The sequence below is a fragment of the Metopolophium dirhodum genome, chromosome 5, assembly GCF_019925205.1.
Source record: "Metopolophium dirhodum isolate CAU chromosome 5, ASM1992520v1, whole genome shotgun sequence".
Lineage (NCBI taxonomy): Eukaryota > Metazoa > Arthropoda > Insecta > Hemiptera > Aphididae > Metopolophium > Metopolophium dirhodum.
Window position 1 is genome coordinate 8,621,533 of NC_083564.1, and position 24,686 is coordinate 8,646,218.

The window sequence follows — 24,686 nt, forward strand, 5'->3', positions numbered from 1 at the left end:
TAAAAATGTCAATTATAATATTATCGTTTAGAATAATATTACGAATAATTTTCTACTGAAATTCGCTATTCAATACCTATAGCAGTTATTTCGTTTTTTTTCTTTTGATTTAGGTTATTGCGAACACAGTTGGATGACTTATTCAACTAATCCTCCGTGTAGGAACCATTCACCGCGAAATATTGCCATGTCATTATTTAATAAATCTTAGACATTTATTTACCACATAAATTGCTCATGATAATATCGGTTAAGTGATAGCAAAAAAGATATAAAAGTATAAATAATGTTGTGAGTACACCAACCTATATTATGTGTGTGTATTTTTAAACCGAATTCGAATCGTCTTTAAATAGAACCGAACTTACGAAATTCCCCAGTCAAAACTTTACGCTGCAATAAATTATAGTATTAAAAATTTAACAAAGTATGGTTTCGACACGATTCCGTTTTGAAACCACAATATAATTATTTTCGTATACACCTACCCTACCTACTTGGCCATATATTATTTTTAACTATTATATTATATTATGTATTTATAGGTTACAGGTACGACTATATTAAACCATCGTTTAACAATCGACGTTCGCGGTGAGATAAAAATATGAATTGGAGTAAAACCACATTGCGCACACATATTATTTGCAAGTAATTTATGTACATTTAATTATGTAAAACGAGAGACCGCGCGTTCGAATTAAGGTTATCTTACGCAAAACCGATTCGCGTAACAATTGTTCATTGTTCTTTAACGGCATTTACGGGCCCGAATTTCTGTTAGCACATCGCGCATTTCGCGCACTATGACCATTCCGTATAATTAATGATCCACCGCCGTGTTGTTCGCCGTCCCGTCCACCGTGCCCCAAAAATACATTGTGATCGTCAAAAACGCCCGCAAACTATAATTAAACGATATTATAATTATATACACTACCTACATAACGACGAGTGCTACCCCGCGAGGTGCGAATAAGATCTGCTCAGACATTAAAGCATGTTCACCTGCAGCGGTATAAACCGGGCGATACGGGCCGCGAAAAGTTTTCTAACGGACTGAAAGAAAAACCGTGTACGTAATTTTTTCACCTCTGCAAAGTTTTATTTATGATATCGTAATAGATAAACGCACTAATTATAATGATTGTTTATCGTACCTCCCCTCCCGCCCCCCTCCGGTGAATCGCAAAAGGGCTACAATATAGCTGTAATCCGACGGAAAATTAGTTTTTCTATTAACTACGTCGTAGTGGGTAAAGTACTATAGGTACGCTGCTTATTAATATTATTATGATAAGTGTAACAACGCAACCAAGAAAGATTATATTTTTTACCGTGCTTTTTTTTTTTTTTTTTGATTTACGTTATGTTTATAGGTATTTTGTATAATATTTTAATTGTAATTAATGGTCCCCAATTTTCAGTTGCAGTCTTGTGTCGTTCTTTTGTGAGGTTTTTGCAGAATGATGTGACGGCTTTCTCGTTACACTTAATTATAATTAATGCTTCCCCGCGCTTCCAATCACGTCCATATCAGATAATGGTTTTGTAATTAAAAATCGGCAGGAAAAAGAGTATAAACTACATCGCCCCCCCTTCCAAAAACACCCCTATCCAAACAGTTGGTGTTTTTTTCTTTTTTTTTTTTTGATACCGTATTTTTTAAGCACATATTCGATTACCTGACGGTCGCTAGTATCTGGTCGTTGCCATACTCCACCAGAGTCAGTTCGCCACAATTGAAAATCAAACACACGCTTGGATTTTCGAAGTAGAATTTCTCATTTCTTTCGGAATAAGGCCACACGACTTCGCTCAGCAAATTCCTTTCCATATCACCTATTACGACGGCTTACATTAAGATTGTTATTAAATGCCTGCGCAGCTGCATAGTATACATTAATATTGTATTACACCGGCAATGTTTTAATTAATGTACCTACGTTATGTTTATTTAATTTTCGTTTGTGCTTTAGGAATGTGAGTCTCGCTCTTAGAGGAACATTCGAGACTGTACAAGTTATTTACTTTAGTATAGGCATAGGTAACCTAGGTATACATTTCATGATTAAATACATCATAACGATTTCAAATGTTTAAATACAAAAATCATTTATTTCTCTTATTCATAAGCAGTGAGCACACATTTTTATAACATATTATTATCTACTACCGTTTAAATAATGTTAGTCAACTGTTAGTTACCCAATAGCAAAGTGTCTCTTGTACGACCAATCAAATATCGATCTTCACCCATTACTCGAACATCCTCGATTTCATGGCCGTATTGAGATTTAAGTATGACACCGTGTGACGATTGGTTGCTGAATTCATTATTAAGCGGTTTCACCAAAACCTGACTTGGGCCTACATAGGTCATTTCAAATTTATTTTTCCACACTGTCCGTCTAAAAAAAAATTCGTACCCAAGTTATTATAACTAACTTGGCAATATAAAATATAATCAATTATTCATAAAAGTTTACATCGTACCCGAATTCACTACTGTTATAACTATAAAATACAAGTTTAATTTATCGTGATAAATTTTAAAAGTTTTTCGGGGCTAATAAAAGACTTGATATCACCTATACTCATATAAACTTTAATGAGATTATTTAATGCGATTAAAAATAATATTTTTAGATACTGCGAGTGGAGCAGAGCAATATTTCAATGATGTGTTTTTCCTGTTTTATATTTTTTAGGGTGGTAAAAACGATAAAAATAAAGTTTTATGTTGCCATAGGTATGATATGGATTGGAAGTTGAACACAGATAGTACTTTTGAAAAGTTTTTTTTTTTTATAATTGTTCAGTTGAAATACCGTATTTAATAAATCATGAGAAATGTCAATTTTTTTCATTAACCTATCATTATACGTGACTAAAATGTAGTTATTTTAATAGATTTAATTAATATAAAAATAAATAAATAAGAATAAATTCATTGTAAACAATATTAGCAAACAATTAATAATTACTCTTATTCATTACCTACATTACATAATCGCTGTGTTATGATAACCTATTGAAAATATTCATAATTTTCCAATTTCTTTTTACAAACAATTGAAGTTGAGTAATTAAAATAAAATATACAGTACGAACAAATTGATTTTCTTACTTTATAACGGATTCAAAGAGTTCCATGCCTCCACATAATGTACCACAGATAATTCGTGATCCATCTCTTTTCCAAGCCAATGCTGAAACTGTATACATGTTGGGTATGTACATGACATTTTCTTCTTCCCACGTTAGTTTAGATGGGCTCCACGAGTACAATCGTAATCTGAATTAAACATAATATTTAACCAATCATCACAGAACCATCGTTGGATATATAATGAAAATTGAATTTTATGTTTATTTATTATTAACTAAATTCCACTATGTATATAGTTTTATAGACGAGTAATAGTTCAATTTTTCTTAACATAAAAAATAATATACAATTCGTAGATTAATAATAATAATTAATAATTGATAAGAACATAAAATTATATATTAATATTTATACAAGTGCAAGTGTTTAACCTTATTACCATAATATTTGCTTATTTCCCACCAAAAAAAATTCAATATTGTTTTTATGATTAATTATAGGTACTGTTATGTACTTTATAGCTCTAAGATTAATATCTAAATTTGTATTGGACTCGTCCCGTTTCATAATCTATATCTATACTAATATTATAAAGAGGAAAGATTTGATTGTTTGTATTGAATAGGCTCCGAAACTACAGAACCGATTTAAATGAAATTTGGTACATAGATAGTTTAGACACTGAGAAAAAACATAGGCTACTTTTTATTACTAAAAAAGGGCTGTAAGGGGCTGAAATGAGCTTAAAGGGGCGGTAAGGGGCTATATAGGTTCGAATTGAAAAATTATTTTTTTGTTGGATAGTCCATTTATTGAGGAAAGTCATAGGCTATATAACATCACGCTACATTCAATTAATAGAAATGCTCAAACAGGGATTTTGAGATTTATGATGGAAATATTTGTTTATAAATGATTGCTATTGGTTATAGGAGAAATAATTAATAGAAATAGTATTTATTTATTATTGGTTGCAATTGGTTAATCGGGCAGATCAGGTACAAGCATGCATCAAATCGAATTTTCACACATTGCCTACCAGGGTGGCTGAGTTGCACTTACTGCAGTGAGTTACACCAAAAAGGAGTTGAACAATCACAATTTGTTTAAGAGTTGTCATTTTTTACGGGCCACAAAGTGTGCAGGATCAGCTATAGCCTATATTAAAATATATACGTTTGTGTGCAGATCTCTGTGAAGAAGATAGGCTAATTTAAAAAAAGTTAAATTTGGTTTTTATTTGTCGGAATTTAGTACGTTTAGGTTAGGTTAGGACTATGTATTAATTGATTACATTAATCCGCCGTATTATATCAAAATAAACTTGGTATAACTTTGATACTTTAGAGTTAAATCATACACTTACGTATAAACCGCACTGGGTCCGCGATCTACCACAGGTAGATTGCCTACCTGATAATATACTGCTGCGAATCAGAATTTTTATTCCAGGCATCAGAAAAGTTAAGATAAATTTTGAACACCGTACACCGAATATTAAATAACGAATTGAACAAAGTTTGAGTCATATAGAGTTGGTACATTTAATGGGGAACGAAGTGCACAGGATCAGCTAGTAATAAATAAACCAATAAGCAAACTTGCAATAATTTGAATACCTACATATTATGTATAATATTAGAAAATTAACTAGGTACCTGCCCACCGACTTACAAATGAAATAAAATCCGTGGCCTTAAGATTTGTATAGTGCTTGTAAGCAATTATAACTTATACACGGTATACATGGAAATTTCCTGTATTCATTTAATGGTAATTATACGATACTTGTCTAGTAGTTAGCTGTTGGATTTAATGAAAGACGACAAAACTATAGGAGATAGTGTATTACCGTTTTGAAATGTTTCCGCCATTATTTCCTGTCATTTACAGAGTATATGATTTACTATATTATGTACCTATGTCCCATACGTATGTATTATAAATTTGATATCAATATATAATGTGAGTGTGAATAGATCGTATAAACTATAAGGTAAAAATAAATTAAATAAATCATCAAAAGTGTTTTTTTTTTTGTATATAATATTAAAACACGCTGTATTTTTTTTACTTGATAATATATTTTTATTGTATTTGATAAAAAAAAAAATATAATTAAATTAAAATAATATTAATAAAACCGTAAACGCGTAATTCTGTACAACGTATTTATGCGGAAGAGTACAATGATTTATGTTAAAAATTATTTGCCAAAAACCATTAAATTAGCTGAAGTTGAACATTAGAGATAATTTGAAACACTATGGTTACAGCGAAGATATTTGAGTCGCACATTCCAAACTCATTTATCACACCCATGTTAAAAGCATGTGCACGTAGTACGTTCACGTGCTGTTCAATTATTGTACACTTTCACTAATAAGGAATGTATCCCTTTTAACTTTGATGCACATATGTTAAGCTGCGAATATCTTCAAAATATTCACAAAGAGTGTACAATTACGAGAAACATGGTTAATTCAGTCTCGAATGTAGGATTTAAATTATTATATGGGAAAGTGGAAACGGGAACGTCCGGCATGCATGTAGGTCATATGATATTTCAATACCTAATCATAATTAGTATATTATATTGTATCACAAAATCATTGTGCAACAGAGTGAAAAATAAATTTCCAAAAGAAATACGAATAAAAAAAAGTACAATTAATATCACGTTGTAGGTAGTACCTACTATAGGTACCTACGTTTAGTGAGGATGAGAGACTATTCTGTACGGCTGATTACAATTATTAAACTACTACATACGCTCAACAGATATAACGTGTAGGGCGTTTAGTCACGATTATTTACATATTATTATTGAGTTTAAGCGTTGGTGTACAGAGTTCAAAGGCGTTCAAAATGTTTTTACAGTTGTTGTGTATTTGACGTTGTTTTTGAAAGTTGAGCATTTATTTCTTCTATCAAACTGTTTTATGGAAATCATCGGTAATAATATAATATTTATAAATCGAACCTATTGAAACTGCCAATGACAACCGCTTGACCGCTGGGGCTACTGCAGGCCACGGTAAACTCTTTTTGGTCAGGACAGCTACTGGTTGGCGAATAGTCAAAATGTTTAGTGGATCGTCCGTTTTGGTCGTAAAACTGCACTGAAAAATCACATCCCGCCGCGATGATACATCCGGAGGCCCAAGACAACGCGTACGGAGGGACCGGATGAACAACGATGCGTCCCTGAAAGAATAAGACGTAACCATTAATTAATACACACGGCGAAAAATGTTGGTTAAAAATATCAACAAGTATTAGAGCAAAGGTAAGGAGGACACGTTTATCAGAAAATCCTCAAGTTGTTTGTTACTTTGGTTTTCATATATTTATAAAAATTAATACTTACCCAATGGTTATTTTAACTTTATTTATGTCACTACTCACTAGTATTTTTTATAAGTTATTAGCTATACAAATATTATGTTATTATAGACAATAATTAAAAATATTATATTTTATGCAATATTGTTGGCAACAATATGTTTAACATACCATTATAGTACAAATAGTGAAATAAATTACTTATAAGTAGTACCTAGGATGATAAATGATAAAATTTCCTTATAAATTACAGGCTGACACTCCAGAATCGTTTTTGTAAGGAATGATTCATTATTATATTCAAATTTAACACATTCATTGTAGTGGCCTACTAGTTGATGAGGTGAATTCAAAACCGACTATATACAGCAGAGCGATTACCTACTTGACGAATTTTTTAAACTTAGATACGAAAATGGACGGAGGTTTGGACTCGACCCAGGTGATCATTTAGTACGCCCCCGACTTCTGTTACGAAATTCTTATAGACAAACTTAAATATTTTCTTTATGAAAATATTGTAAAATAATTGAGCCTCCGTTGTAAGTTGGTTAATTCTAAAGTTTAAAAGTTATCTATTTTAACCTCTAAAAAAATAAATATTAAAAATACATTTTATTGGAACTAAATCATGTTTTTTTTATTGCGTTGTTTTTCCACATTTATACATTAATTGTACCCAAATGAAAATATTTAACCGAAATACTAGTAAAATACTGAAATACAGGCAATAAAATATAATAAATACAAATACGTAAAAAAATTCTTTAAAAAGTTATTAAAAATAAAATCAAACATTCACAAGCTAATTCTTAAAAAAAAGTTTTAATTTTGTTTTTTATTACACCCATTTACGATTGAGTTTTAATTCATTTCTTTGCCGATCTTTTTTTCCTTAACTGCGGATAAAACGCATTCATCAGAATCGATTATCATTAAACTTTTAAATGTGTAATGTAATTTTCTTTTTATTTAAAATCAAATAATCAAATACTGGAATTCTAGAATAAATTAAATCTGATTTAAATTAATCCTAAAAATTCGTTTGTAGTTAATTTCAGAAAGAAACATGCAAAAATAGTTCACCGACTAAAATATTGCATCACTATTGAATTTTAAATACTTCATGCATAGTTTTACAATGCAGACATTTGAAAAACAGGAAGTGAAAGAATATATTTTATGTATTCATACTGTATAGGTATATTATAATGTGTATGTAGCTTTGATTCATATCTTAGACAACAAAACAAACATATTTAACATACCTATACCTTATTGTATTTTTTTTTAGTTACAAATCATATTAGTATACCTAACTAACAACTGCTATAACTTATGAGGTAGGTATTATATTTTTAAAACAAGATACAATAATATTTTCTAAATTATTTTAACTTATTTTTTGATCATACGACTGTACAATATTGCAATTAAAATTAACAGAAGGGTTTTTAGAAAAAAATCCCTTGAAACCGTCGAAAATATATAAATTATTAGCGATTTCTGTAGTCTGTACCAAATATAGCAATATATATAACATTACTGAAAGTCATAACAATTTATGGGTGATAATATAATAACGTCTTATTACACTTCAATATCGTGCTAATTGTTTGTTAAAGTAATTAAATAGTTTCCTGACTTGTGTACGTTAAAAAAATGTGTTGGTGAGTTAATATTATAGTTGTGGAATTTCCTCTTAAATAATTTTAGTTACAATTAATAATTTGAAAAATGTACTTCTGCACTATAGAGATTATATAGTTTATAGACATTAATTTAATTCCTAAGCATTACTGTACAATGTACATTGTTCTATATCTGTATTATGAAATGATTCAAATAAATAATTTATTAAATAATTATTCTAAACTCAAGTTCAGTAGAGGAACCTACTAAATATTATTTTCTATATCATTATAAAATAATTTCAATATAATGCTTTCAGTTATTTATGAAAAAAAAAAATTTAAAAATAGTTGGATTTAAAATTTGTAATTTTTTCCTTACAACTTTTGAGTTTATTTGAGTCAAAATATATGGTAATATTATTAAAACGCAATTGCATATTATTTTTAACTACTTTACTCATTTATATTAAAACACAAAAATAAATAAAATATTAAATTAATTATATAATTGTATGGTTCACTTTTTGTTTGATTTTTTATAAAGTTTAGATTTCAATTTATAATTAAAAAATAAACACATTCAAGGCGTAAGACTCAGAGGTAAGTCGTTCCTTTACATATTATTATGATTTTAAAACTTAACTTCTTAAATGTATAGAGAATCGTCACGGTGACAAAAATAAGCATAATGTAGATAATAATATGGTAAGTCGTGTTGTGCAAAAAACGTTGATGTCGTTCTATTCCTATTATGAAGAAAAAACTAATATCGTCCAAAAATAAGAATAAATAATAAAACAAAACTAAAGCCGTACGACCACAACTAAAACTGCCACTATTCAATATCGTACCTACCTACCTACCCATGTAACACAACAATACGCTGTACATTGTACAATTTGTGCACTATAATATGTTCAATGCTGTATCGATACGTTTGATTGGACACGGTTTTTGCAAAGCCAATCAAGTTTGCCGAGTCGTATGACGAAGCAATTTTCAAAAAGTCCGTAATAATAATATCATATAGTATTTACTACAACTGTATAGTGGAGCAACCGACGTCGCATTCGGACGTTTGGAGTCACCGTGGCGTACGAATAATGTACGGCGCACACACAGACAAACACACTCGCTCACATTTATATTATTATATATGTAGGACATATAGGTCCGTATTATTTTCTTTATTTCCCGTCCACGTTGCATTATGTCATCCTTAAATATGTAGGTACCTGCGTATTATGTGTACTTTACGTCATGTCCTGCTCCCATTCGTTTGTCTCGTTCACGTTCTCCGTCTCCCATACAGCAGAGTATAATAATATCTAATATTTTTCACCGCGTGGGTCCACTCTCAATCACCACTACTCGCACGCGGTGTGGCTAAGTATTTTCCGTATAGCGAAATGCATAAAATGTACACCTATATATCGACACAAAACAATTTATGAAATCCTACGTAGGATTTATAATTTAGACGTGGAATCTCTATACGAAACTATACTCTATTGTAATACTATGACCACTTCCACTAGATTAATTGAAACGTTAGTTATTAGTGTAATATGGGAAAATACACGTTTTGTCAGCACTAAAATAATTGTTTATTACGAAAAATATATATGATTTGAAATTTGCAATATCGCAGTGTAGGTAAAGACGCAAAAATTAGGTACTTCAATTCATGTGTTAATATTGTGCGTGTCAAACACGAGTAAATATGTTTCACGCCGTAATTTAAACATTGTTTGGTTAGGTTCGCCAGTAGGAGGCATGCGTTGTTTCGTTTCGAAGTCCAACGGAATATTACGATGATGGAATTATCACTGAAACAGCTGCTGATCGACTGCATCATATTAACAGCGGTTGTAGTCGAAGTGACTTTTTTCAAGTCGTTTTTTGAGTGTTTTTACAGATCATTTTTATCAGTCGAGCGCACATTTTTTTTTAACGGGCGCGGGTTGTTACAGCCCGGTTTTGTATGTCCAAGACTTAAGCTAAGCCAAGGATTTTCGTCCCCCCCACCCCGCCCGGCGATCTGAGAGAGCGCCACAGCGATCGTCCCGAAACCGATGTCGCGTTATTCGCTTTGCGGCCTATCGCAAAACACTCTTCGCGGCAGCCTTCGGTGGCGGGACGGAAAGCTGACGGGCTGAAAGACTGAAAAGGGTTGTTGTAGTAGTAGTAGCAGTAATAGAGGAGAAAATAATAACGAAATGTATAAAACGAACGTCCTGCGAGCGCGTGCGCGCACACCGTCTGATATATAATATAATATATTATTGCTCGCGGACCGATGCACCGATGCCTATAATAAATGCGTACAATGTATTATTATTATTATAATTATTATTATGAACAATATTGTTATATCGCTTTGACGCTTTGTGCATTGACCGATATAATATTGTAATAATATTGTGGTGTTATCATTATTGTGCGTCGGTTTTGTTAAGGGTACTTTTGAGATATTATATTATTCAGAATACGTATTCGAATACTGTCTTTCAAAAGTATTCAAAATAATTTACAAGTACTCATTTTTGTATATCAAAATATTAATATTTGTATACGCGTTTATCACGAAGGTGTACTTAAAATTATTAATAAATATTTAAACGAAACAACTGATAAATGCATTCTATAATTGGTTCAATAATTTCAGATGTATCATAGGTACCTGTTATATTCTCAAGTTAAACTTCAGCTAGGTAGGCATAAATTATTGCTATTGTGTCATCTGCATATTTGATTAAATCTTATATAGTTGTAGAAGCATTATAAAATATTATTTTAAGATAGTAATGTACATATGAAATATAAATATTTGTCGTTGAAATACAACGGTAAAAAGAAAAAAGTCGGTAAGTGGATATCACTCTGCTGTACAGTACAGTAACAAATTTAAAATGTAATAATTATTTTTTAGTTAAAAAAGTATAAAATGTTCAACTTTTATAGCTAAAGATTGAAAATTTAAAACAAGGTTCCATGTTAATAGGTTATATTTAAATTACTTTATTCACAATAATATCATAAAATATACTTGGTAATATCATAGGCTGACTGACCGTTTTCGCTCAGAATCGTTTTTTTTATATAATGATATTATACCATTGAATTCAAATTTAACACCATCCATTACAGTCACCCACTTGTAACCTGCTGTACAGCAGAGCGACATACACTTACCCACCTTTTTAATTATACCTTTAGACCGTATTTTCAAATGACTGATATTTTTTATACTACTTAAGGAGTGTCCTGTGGGGATACAAATTTATATTTATAATTTATATTTAGCGAATAATTTTCTTGAAAATGTGGAGGTTTCTAAATCAAAATAGTAAATTATAAGTTATTTAAATGATTATATAGGTACTATACCTAATAATAATATAACTTCAATATTATAATATGTACAATTTATTATACTCATTTTTACAAATAATTTATATTGATAGATCATTAATAGTAAATATAAAAATGTTCAAATCATCTAAGCCCTTATAGCTACTTAGCCTATTACCATAGACATATTATTATCCTCAGTACACAAAGCTATACAACTTAAAAACTACTCGCTCGAAAATTCTCAAAAAAAATATCTGCTGAATCTTCAAAAGTGTAACATGGGGGAATCCCATTAATATTGGTATTTTCACATTCTATTAATAGTGGTACGAAAAAACTCGAGCATTCAAAAATATATTGTTCTTCAAGTGTATTTGAAAATTCCAAAAATCCCAATTTCATTAAGGGTATTGCATGATTTGAGCTGCACATACGAATAAGGCAAGCATGATTAAAAAATCACCCCGTTCGTCGTTTCTTAGGGGGGGGGGGGAAGGGCTGGTAGTTATTTAGGCCCCGTCAATATAACAAGATACCTAGGTATACGTCTACCAATATAATATCACTACCCGATGTAACATCGACGTGTGTACCTTGGCGCGTTTTCCACGGGCAATGCGGCCTCGCGCATAATATTATCAAACGCTCTAGGATTTCCTCGGAATCGTCGCCATCCGCGTCGGAAACGGACACGTTTGCGCGTAACTGGGTACGAAATAGGTACCTGCAACTATCGATTTCTGGCAACGCGTATGATAGCATCGCGATAACCACGCGTACATGATATACGTGCACATAAACCATAATATACAATATGGCTTTGTATCGGCTACAACATCATTAACAATATAGTACCTAGGTATATAATAGTGTATTATAATATAATATAATTATATTATTGTATTTATGCGGCTGTAGAATAATATAATAATATAGTCACCGTCGGAGAACGTCCTAAACCCCCCCTTCCCCAACCCACTCTGCCCAGTCGTTCAGTCCCGTGTTCCTGAAAGCGTTTCGACGATTTTATTTTTTACACGTTCAATAGTGTATTATATTATTACGTGGCACGACAACGGATTTTAATCCCTCAACGGTTTTTTTTTTAAATTTATTTATTTATTAGAGAGCGTTTTGTTTTGAGTTACATGTTTTTAAACACTCATTTGAAATTTCACATTTTACACACGTATACTTTTAAAAGGATATTTGTTTCAAGATTAAAAATACAATATTACCTACATCCCATAATCCTTAAAAAGTCAAAATAGCCGTTTCATAAATGCAATCACGTTATACAGTTTTTTTTTTCAACTCGGCCAACGGATAAAATTGTAGTCACAAAATACAAATACAATAATACTATATATTATGTACCATGAATAACACAAAAACGTGATTGGTTTACATCAGTAAAATACTTTTTAATATTATCATTTTCATTCGGGTATTTACTACAAAATATTCGTTTTGGATCACATCGTATTGGATATTATGACGTTTTCAAATACTTAATAGACCACAATATAAATTGTATGATTTTATTTGTTCGTGTTGTTCTATTCAAAACGAAAGAGTGTAGTGATCAAAGTAAAGGAACAGATACTTAATTATCACCAGTTAGCTTTGTATACGATTCGATGCATTACAAAATATAATAAGAAAATGCCTATTGTCTCATTAGCGTTACTATAAAATATAGGTATATTAAATGAACAGTAAATAAATGTATGATTTGACCAAATAACGCGAAAATTATCTAAGTATATGATATTTTTCACAGTCTAGTGCCTATTCACTTTACAATTAATTATTAAACAGATTAAATTGATGAGGTATCGGAGTATTTGATTTGGGTATAGGTACTGTTGATGAACAACATCGATCAAAAACGTATTACCGAATAATTGTTGTGAATATAATATTTTGTCAATGTTGGTACTTTTTATGAATGATTAGACCATTAGACGATTAATGATGTTTGATAGTATTGTTTAATGCACTGAAAGCTTTTTACTTCGTAAACTTGTGCATAATTTGTTTTATCTCATAACTTAAACCTACTGTACACATCAAAATAATATGAATGAATGAATAATTCTTAGACATATACTTTAATAACTATTATAGTTCAATACCATACGATTTATTTTAAATGTTAAATTTATATCTTTGCGAAACGAAAATAATATTTCAGTTTTAGTTAAATAAATTAGTAGATAAAAAGCAGGTAAGTGGATGTCGCTCTGCTGTACAGAAGGTTACAATTGGGTCATTGTATAATGAATTGTATATTAAACTTGAATTCAATGATATAATATCATTGTATAAGAAAAACAATTCTGAGCGGAGACAGTTTGTCAGTCTGGATATTTTATACTGTTATTATTCATTATATCGTATAAGTTGAATTACTATTACAATATTATTATTTTTTATTTGTTTCTATGGTGATAAACAATGCGTTAGAAATTAAAATCCTATTTTAAGCGGTTTTTCATAATTTGTCAGTAGTTATTCCCGTGGCAATAAATAACTATTGAGAAAATCGAAAAATGACCTCTCTAAAGTACTATCTTGATCCAATTCACTAAAAGATAAGGTATATATGTTGAAATCGAAGCCTTCCTTCTAGTAGAAATTTTGTATACAGGATATTAAAAAAAAATTAATAAATAAATAAACACCATTGTAAAAATCCGCTCAGAATCTAAAAAAAAATATTTAAAAATTGGTAGGGACTTTCGTAGATACTTCTACTAATTTAACAAAAATGTACATTTTTGATGACAGTATAAAATTTTAATATTATACTATACAATATATTATAATATTATAGGTAGCTACATCTTAGATAATATTATATTTTATAATTATTAAAATGCGAACAATGTGCTTGATAATATGTACCTAGATAAAGACAACAGATAAAAAGAAACCGAAAATCGTTAGCTAATGAAATTTCGTAGTGATTCAATATTATTCATTATTAAATAATCTAATAATGATAATATTATAATATTATGTGAGTTACCTAAATACCTCTGTTAATATACCTCTTATGTGGGTATATTTTTACTTAATATATTTCTAATATTTTCAAACTTGATATTGGTTTAGTGTTTGTAATTCTATCTTTGGAAAAATTGTTTTTATTGACAAGTTTATTTGACAAGGCAAGTCAATAGGTACTCCTAAACTTTCAAACGAGTTATCTCAATATTGAGCTCACAAGCGAAACAATGTTATTACAATCAAAACATAATTGATGAATCTGTTGGGAAAGTTAAACTTTGTTTTTATTGCAGTTCCCAGTAAGAAACATTGACGTATTTAGTGGTGCAAATGGAGGGAGTGGGAATCACACATTCACACCAATAATAAATTATAGTGACACATTTTTGGTGTCGACATGTTTTAATTTATAACAAATTATTACCAATAGATATCTAGTTTATACATAGTAATATATATGAAATATGATTATTATTTATCTCATATTATTATCCATGACCTTAATTTCTATTCGTTAGGAATTAATTTATACTTGAATATAAAGTTATATAATGTTTACAGTATTTATTTTTTTATAATAATTCACAATTATGTGGATTATGTAAATTAAACCCGATCGAGTCCCTTTTTTGGGCCTAACCTGAGCGCCACGAGCGGTCATTAGACTTAAAAGTACCGTATTATAGTTGTGATTCGCTCCGTCCACGGTGTGTATGTATCAAAATAAAACCTTGATACAAAATAGTGATGGTGTGATGAAAATTATTTTTAAAATTGATCCTTAGCCGGAGATAGTTACGTAGGTACTTACTCAAACTGTGTATTGCGGCTCCAAGGATAATAATATAATAATATTATAGGTATTATAAATAATTTAACATTTTCATTCTGTGTCCTTAATAATTCTAGAGCCACCAAAATGTTGCGAAGAGACGAATGAACCGTGGAATGAAAAAGTTTGAATACCTCTAGTCAATAGACATTATCGTTATAGGTACTTTATAATTTGTGTATTAGATTTGGCTAAAAAAAAAAATCACTCAGTATAATACAGTCAGTAGATATACTCAACGGATACGTATTTAGAAAAGGGTCTAATGATGGGTGACCGGTCTTGGTAGCACTTTTTTGCAATTGTATTTGTAATTCTTTTTACAGATATTCTAATTTTATTGGAAAACTTTGTTTTTATTAATCTCATTATTGTGCATACGAATTGTGTACTGACTTCTAAGCGCCGTTATCAAGTTCCTTAAAAATAAAATTTGTTTATTTTCCTTAGTTTGATTATATGACAAATTGAATAAAATTAATTCGTATTGTCAGCAATGAGATAGAAAAAAAATAGAACGGGCCCGTAAAAATCCTGAATTATTCAGATGTCTCTGGTAAAATATGTCAATTTTTTTCACCCTAGTCTTTTTATGCTTTACAATATTAATGATATAGGCTTAAAATACTATAATTTGTTTGTTTATAGTAAGTAATGTAGACATTGGTTTTAAAATGATTTAATTTTAGTGAACATAGTTTAATTTAATTTTAAAAAAACGTATGGTTTTATTTTATATAAAACTCAATGTTAATAATATAGTATGTTTCTTTTTAAGACACTGAAATAGGTAATCTACTTTTTTATATTATTATTTAAAAATCATAATTTATAAAATTTGCATATTTCGTATAACAATTAGTTATATTTATTATAATATATTTTATGTTTCAATTAAAAAATTAATGTTATTTTCAATATTATTTTTCGTGTTTTGTTTTCTTTTTTTTTAATAAATTTGTATGAATTTAAAAACAATTTTAAAACAAAACATTTATTTAAATTAGATCATAGTCATCATTAGTAAAATTTAAAAACTTGACACATACTTTTCTGATATTATTTTCACTGAGCATCTAAAAGATAATATACATAACAATCGACTTATACAAAGAATAATCTGTATAATGGCATTGCTATACATTCAAAACACATCATTAGTATTACGAAACGTTGCATATTTACCAGAGCATAATATCGAGGAATCTCATAATGGATGCGATGGAGAATAAAATATGACATCTGCACAGAAATTCGTGGGAAAAAAACCGTCAATATAAAATATGATGAACGCCTCGTCGGCTTTTATTGTCAATTAATTCCAAGGTACAATTGAATAATAACCATGGTTGGCAATAAACGGATTCTTTCTGTCGTTGTTTCGAAAAATAAATTTTTCCACAAACGACCATATATTGATTTTTCGTTTATCAGTTACGCAAAAAATTAATTTTATAATGTGTAACATATTAGCTTTTAAGTATTATATCGTGAAAAACATTTATACCGCAATAATACCATGGTGATATCAGTATTATGACATATCTGCATTCATTACTTCAGTTCCCTTGATAATCATATAGTTGTTGTGGTTTAACTTATTGTACAACTTTAATATAAGTTTAAAATTTGGTTTGGAAATTATTTTATAAAGGGCAACCGATTAATGGTTATGGAATAGGTACTTAATTAGAAACCGTCCCCCGAGGGTTGGAAACGGTCCTAATTTTAGGGACTAAACATTGGCAATCTGCATACCCATATTTATTACATTCATACCCTAGTTTACCTACCATTCTATAGAGCAAACTAACTGAAATTCACCAAAAACATCATTTAATCTTCTTATTTCATTTACAATCAGTATTTAAATATTGTTTTATTGTTATTAACTGAGTTATAATATAGTTTTATATTATTAAAACATTAAGATCTATAAACTATACATTATTTCAAGATATTATTAAAAACCCCTATTGTTCATAAAAATATAAAAAAATATACTTGAAATTACTAATCAAAAAGAACAAAAACTATTTTTCTCTATAATTTAATTTAAATTGTAACATGTACGTCATATATTATTCAACTATTTTTTTATAAATATATAATAACCTACCTAATGGGTAGTTTTTCAATAAATGGATTCTTTAAAATGAAAATGTCAGAAGGTAGTCTAGTTTTGTAAATTTCAATATTTGATTTTATAAAAATATTTATTCTATAAATTAATAAATTAAACTAACCTGTTGTTCAGTTGATGACCCTTCTGTGATTATGTATCTCACGATTGATCCGTCTGCATGTCCAGATATAAACGCTGTTCCACGTGTACTAAAAATAGAAGTAATTAAAATTGAATACATGACATTATTGTATGAAATTATCTATATTTTGTAATCATTGTTAAATTTAATTAAAATATTGAACGCAGACTATATTACAATGCATGTAACAATAGGTATTTGAATATTATTATTAACATTATTTATGTTCTTATAAATATACTAAATATCCAGTGGTAGAAAAACAAATTAGTGTATAAAAATTTAAATGTATCAAGCATATAATATAATTATAACATATAATTATATTTTATAATCGTAATAGTTATTAAATCAGCTAAAATACAAAATATACCTACAATAACGGATGTTTGATAAAATTATCACCAAGTAGACTCCGTCAAAAAAATTAAACTTTTAAAATAATAATAATATAATTTAAACAAAATATAACAATCACACATTTAAACAGCCTAGTGCTTAATATCAAATATCAAAATGTATATTGATAATGTATGTTTTATTACTAGGTACCTCCTACATTAATTATATTTTGGATGATTTGGTATTTTATAATTATAATAATTATCGATTAGAACAAACTGCAGTTATAACTTATATTATTAAATTATACATATATTTTATTGTTATTTAAAATTTTACAAATAAAACAAAAATACATAATTTATCTACCTTCTTTAAGCTAACGCTTGTGTTAAATGCGGAGAGTTGAAATATAGATTAGTTTGATTTAACATTTCATAATAAATATAATATAATAGGTATAAATTATAAAACATTATTATCATGAATGAATAATATCTTTAAAACGGAACCAATACCGTTTGTTTAAGTTCTGAAAAATGTTGAATTATTTTTTACATTAAAACATTCTTTATGAAATCAAACAACCCTACATGATTTAAATATGCGTTAATTTACCCGAATATGAAGCTTTTATAATATTTTTGTCTAAAATATTATTACATTTTAAAAAGATGAAATTATTATAAAATTAAATATATTGAATGGTCAGTGAACAATTTAAAATTTAAATGATGAATACAATCATATTCCATGTTATAGAGAAATAAAATACCTATATCTTATATTGTGCATATTATTGTGTAGGAAATTTAGTTTTTTTTAATTAAACCAAGGTACTCTCATATTTTCAGAACAAAGATAATTTATTTTAATACGTAGTTTTAAATTAACTTTAGCCTTATACATTTTGAGGAAATACAAAATTCTAAATATGAACCAAAACGATTCCACATTAATTGCTCTGTACAATCATTTCATTTTCTGTGCTGCAAATGTTGATCTTATTTTATTTTTAATCAACTATATTTTATATAAGATTATAGTATACAAATATTAACCAGGTAAAATAAATTGTTCATTTCACCTTTGTACCATTGCTTATAAAAATGTATTGTATAGTCCCGACATTTTATATATTAACTTAAGACGACTATAGGTACCTAGTTATTTAAATGTATCATTAAATTAAAAATACTATTTATAGTCCTGTAATGTTGATAAACAAATAAAATATGATCTGCAATATAATTATTACAATAATATAAATAATAATAATAATAATAATAATATCTTTAATATTAATATTGTACAAAATACTGGTTGCCGGTTGGTATTTCCCTGTGTTGACCAAAATATAGTTATAGTAGGATTGAAGCTAATTTGATTAATAAAATATTGTTCGACTTATCTAATACAGATACTATTAATTGATGTTATATTGCCTAATCCAATTCAATATGTCAAATTGATATAATTACTTGTACAGTAAACACATTACAAAAACACGATATATACTGTATACTGGCTGCTGTATGAAATACATAGTAATTATACAAAATAATATGAGATAATATTGTACGTCAATATTAGATGTTATAAAACAAAAATAAACTACGAATCGACTCATATGTTATTACGACCCATATAGTATTATGTGAATCATAAATATTGCTAAGTTATATTCTAGTAAAACCAACAATGATGCTTGTTAGTCTTATCCATATTAACGAAATGCTTATTGAACGTACGGACACAAAAAGGTTTATATTTGTGTACCTATACATACTAGTTACATGATATACGAAAAATCTCCAATAGTTTCATGTTCTACTTTGTATTTTGAGTTGGCTCTCATATTTTTATAGTGCCTTAAATAGGTAATTTTTTTTTTTTAGTAGTTTGCTTAAACATATAACTGCAATAAATATTTAAGAAATGTAAACAAGTGCGGATTGTATTTAATATGCATGATAATATTCTCCGGAGATTCGTTTTTATGATGTAGTTAAATCTATCCTTTCAAACCCAATATCACAATATTGTAAAAACATTAAGTAAGTTGACATAATTAAATAAATAAATAAAAATCAATATACACAATACAATTAATGAATAATACACTCAACATAAGTCTCCTCAACTGTCTATTTCACTAATTATAGTTCTGAAATTGGTATCGATACTTTTTGCCAAACTTTATTATCTGAAGTAATATTACATATAACAGTGAATATTATACTAAAGTGACATTCAACCAATAATCCGCCTGATCAGTTGAATACCAAACATTAAAAAAGAAAATATGTACCTAATCTACAACCATGAAATGACATATCGTAATCCTTTTTTTTATTTTCCTTGTTTCACAACTATTGTTTCTCGTGTCCAATCAACTACATACAGAATACCATAACGTATAACTTTTAGTAGACATAAGTTATAATATAATAATATGTATGTCGCTTATCACGATCAATCTATTGCATTTATAATTTTGTATTAAATAAATATTCACCTCATTGAAATACAATATATACTATAATATAGGTAATATAAAAATTCAAAATAATATGCGGTAGGTACAACAATAATTAATTAAGTTCTTCTACTTATACACTTTGGTCAAAATCATTGGTACAGTATGATAACGACACTATACCTATATTATGAAGAATTTTATAATATGTTAAATTAAAATGTATAACTTTAATATTACATTCATATTTAATTATGCATTATTGTTATCTTCCAGAACACATGTAGTAGAGATAAAATAATTTATTTAATGAAGTAGGCTTATTATAAAATTAATATTTTCTCTACATCTTCATAAATTTATGTGTGTGTGTATTAAATGCTTAAGAATAATGTAACAAAATTTGTTTAAATGGAGTAATATGTAAGTTATTGTTTAAACTCTGTAAACTGTTTTAAATTTTTTTTTTAACCTGGAAAGTTATTTTTATAAATTATTGTATTTTTTTAAAAAAAATATATCTGGTTTTATTCCTTGGTCTTTGGTCTCTTAGACCAAATGTTTTTGGTAAAAAAAAAACGACAATCACTTTTCTCCAAATATACTATTAGGAAGTGGGAAAATTTCCCCTGGGGTATAAATGAACAAAAATATTCTGTACAATTTAATTTTATGACACAAAATAAAGTGTGAAAAAAGTTGTGATACTCAAAGAAAATAGTTTCTACACGTGTGTACATTTCCAGTAATATATGTAACATACCTAATTGATTTTTTGTTTTGCAGAAAACTAGAAAAAAAAATGAAGCCATTGATGCATTAAACCACAAAAAATTACGTACATTTGACGTGACCAAAAACCCGTTATCGCTAGTGTTGAAAATCATTTAATTACAACTATTAAAATGTAAAAATAACCCATTTTAAAAAGTGAATCGAAAGATTTGATTATACGATTCAAATGATTGCATCGAGTGTGGTGCATTTAGCGGTGGAAAAAGCTTACTTGGAGGCCAGCGACACGACGTACGAACCAGTGGCGTAAAGGGTCTGAGATTTATTGGATTTGTAGTGGGCAGCCCGTATCTTGCCGTCTAATTGCCCGTAAATTATCGGCCCCTCAGACATCCACAGCATGCAGGTCACCGGAGACTGTGTGCCGAATTTATTGCATATCACCTTTTTGGCTCCCCTGTAATTCGAATTTTATATACAAACGCGTACATAAAAATATACATATATACATTATACACGTGGAGTTAACAAGGTTATTTCCAGAAGCAAGGCGCACTGCACAAGCTTAAACAACGATTTCACATTAATTATACACGACCAATTTTTTTTCCGTAGCTTACCAACTGTCGCCGATTTTGTACACGAACACCATATTGTCGGTCTGTCCCACGGCTATTCTTGTAGAATCAGGAGAAAACGCCAAACCTTTGACCGTGTAACTTTTTCGGCCAGCCTATATTGCGCGTCAAAAGAAAAAAAGAAAATTGAAATTAGTAATTGCGTATATATATTTGAATATTGCATTACAGAGCAATATAATATTATTATGACGATGACTCGGAACTCGGCGGGGTGATCATAGACAAAAAATAATTAAATAGTGAGTTTTTGAGTTTTAATTAATATTATATGTGCACCATGGATATATTCAGTATATTAAATTATTTCTAGAGGACATAGGTATACATAATTATACATATATTATATCAGTGGAACGTATTTTAAAAATACTTACCATTTAATACATTTTTACTACCTATGTGGAACACAATTATTATATTATGTAGTTTTAAATAAACAAAAATCTGTTTTTAGATATTGTATGACCTATTTTATATAAAAAAATAGTTTAACTAAGTTAGAGTAAGTTTTTTCACAAAATCCAACGTAATAATAATTGCTGTATGGCATAAGTAATGATGAAAACAAATTATACAATAACTTTTGTTCAGAATAAAAACAATACATTTCGCTCAAAAACCGAATGTTTCATTTTGGAAATTCATTTTTGAAGAGAATAGTCGAAGAAATATATAATCGTATTATGAAGAACGTTATTTATTGTTTATGTGGATTGCTAGAATTTCGTGTTATATTAGTTCAATAAAATTGTAATTAAATTACATCATTTCAAGGACCAATAATACCGCTACAATCATAATTTCATCATACAATTTTCTCTGGGGGCTTTAGAATTGAGGTCCCTCGTCTAGACAGTACACCAAAACAAAAACCACCAACCTATTTCGAGGGATTTCAGCAGAATTAATGGTCTGATAGTATTATTTTTTACTTTGTCAGTTTAATTACATAACATTATCAAATGTATTTATCGTAATGGTTTTAAAAATTATACATTTTTTGAAGTGCTACAAAATTTATGTATGTTTTTAAATTTACCTAGCTTATTTTATACGGTGCATACATTTTTCGTGAATTAATTTAAATGTATATTCTTATTTTAAAATAAAAAATATATATTTATATATATTTTTTAGCATTGCATTTGTGTGTTTGCTTTTGTCTAATATTTCAACAGCTCGATAACATTTGTCCACCTACCAATATATCGAGCGATTTCCATTAAAAGTTTAAAAGTTGTTTGACGAATTGCTCATGAATGGCTTAACAGAAGTTCAGTTTTCATGCGCCAAAATATTTAAAGTAATTTACTTAACTTGTTTTTATAATCCGGTTTTATGCTTCCTTGTGACTTAAGCTGTATACTGTTTTTATTTATTCATATAAATGTAGATTATCATAAAATAAATTAAATGTCGTCAACTATAAACGATGAGTTATATTTTGATTTTTTTTTTCAACAACTAAGTTTTTATTTTATTCAAATATAAAATACAATAAACCATTGTAATCTGTAAATACAATTATGTATTTGATGTTTTTCAAATAAAAATATATAAATGAATACTAAAACTGTAGGGCGATTTGGTGTAAATTATTATCGTAAAATGTCGTGAATGCATTAACTTTATTAAAAAGTGTTATGCATATTCATAGGTACGTAGTAATACGTCTACCGATCACTACCTATAACCAAATCATGGCATTTATCTGATACTATGGTTATATTGTTGTTATTTTTGATAATTTATAAAGCTTAAAATATAAATGTTAACTTCGATTAGGATAAAAACGATACTCAATTGTATACAACTATTTAGAATTAATAAAGCAAACTCAGGTCCAATATAATTAATTGAAATAATCCAATTGTTGTGGTTTTCATCGATTTTCAGGTTTATAATAATTTCGGATACATTAAAGTAATGTACCAGAAGTGAAGTTTCATTATTAATTGATGTACCTACCTATAAAAATACTTAGAAAAATGTTTGAAAGTGCGAATGCAAAATTAAATAACGCGCGTCAAATGATTAATTACTAAAAATGTTTGTTCTAGTGGTAAAACAATAATTAAAAAACACAGGTGTCGATCGATATTATTCGGTTTATCGGTTGTTAACTAAATAGCACGGGGTGAATTCGCTCGAAAAACGTTTCAAATAATGGCATAACAATAGGGCTACCGCCTATACGTGGGTGACCTGTGCGCGTAACTCGAAACTTTGATGACCCAGTGTTTCCCTCCATCTCTCAATCACTTCCGCTCACTCACTCACGATCTCTCCACAGGGATTTTGTACAGGTACCTATACAACACATGTATAGTTTCATTTCCCGCAAATACCTATATGCTTCTGGTCGGGTGTGGTGGCGGCAGCGGTATACCTCAATAAAAACAAAATAGACTAGTTAAAACGTAGGTGTGGTGAACGGTTGGCGGGCCAAAGGCCAGACCTGGGGTACGGTTTTATAGTCTCGTTCGGCCGAGGCTCTCTTCAACCCTCTCTATCTTTGCCCAATCGTGTTGTGTTGTACTCCTCGGACTTGGAGCCCACGCCCGCGCCCGTGTAAGTGTTTGTGCATGGGCGTGTGTGTGTGTTACTATGTTCGAGTCGTAACCAATATAAACGTATAAATACGGCGATTAGTAGTCCACTCGCGCGTAATCTATATATATATATATATATATACAAGGGCCGAAAGTGGCCCGCGTACACTTCGTATTTACCCCGTGCTCGGCTGGCTTAGTGGGAAACTTGTCCCTTTTCACGCCAGCCTCGTCGAACAGCAACACCACCCTGTCGTTGTTGCACACCGCCAGTTTTTGGTTGTTCGGCGACCACGTGGCTGCCAACACTTGAAATGGACCATCCTGTCGAAAACACAGAAAATAAACATAATTCCTGCACCGCCACTACGACTG

The 24,686-nt window shown here is 29.2% G+C and overlaps 1 protein-coding gene across 2 annotated transcripts in view; it reads right to left on the reverse strand.

The window, feature by feature from the left end:
• The window catches only part of LOC132944528 (intraflagellar transport protein 172 homolog), a 103,054-nt gene that overhangs the window by 72,207 nt on the left and 6,161 nt on the right, over positions 1-24,686 (reverse strand). For both annotated transcript variants that reach the window (XM_061013923.1, XM_061013922.1), the window contains exons 2-9: positions 24,492-24,635; positions 21,739-21,851; positions 21,390-21,575; positions 17,542-17,629; positions 6,096-6,319; positions 3,131-3,298; positions 2,209-2,411; positions 1,686-1,842 (exon numbers count right to left, since the gene is read on the reverse strand). In XM_061013923.1, coding sequence (XP_060869906.1) covers positions 1,686-1,842; positions 2,209-2,411; positions 3,131-3,298; positions 6,096-6,319; positions 17,542-17,629; positions 21,390-21,575; positions 21,739-21,851; positions 24,492-24,635 — 1,283 coding nt within the window. The remainder of the gene's footprint in view (positions 1-1,685; positions 1,843-2,208; positions 2,412-3,130; positions 3,299-6,095; positions 6,320-17,541; positions 17,630-21,389; positions 21,576-21,738; positions 21,852-24,491; positions 24,636-24,686) is intronic.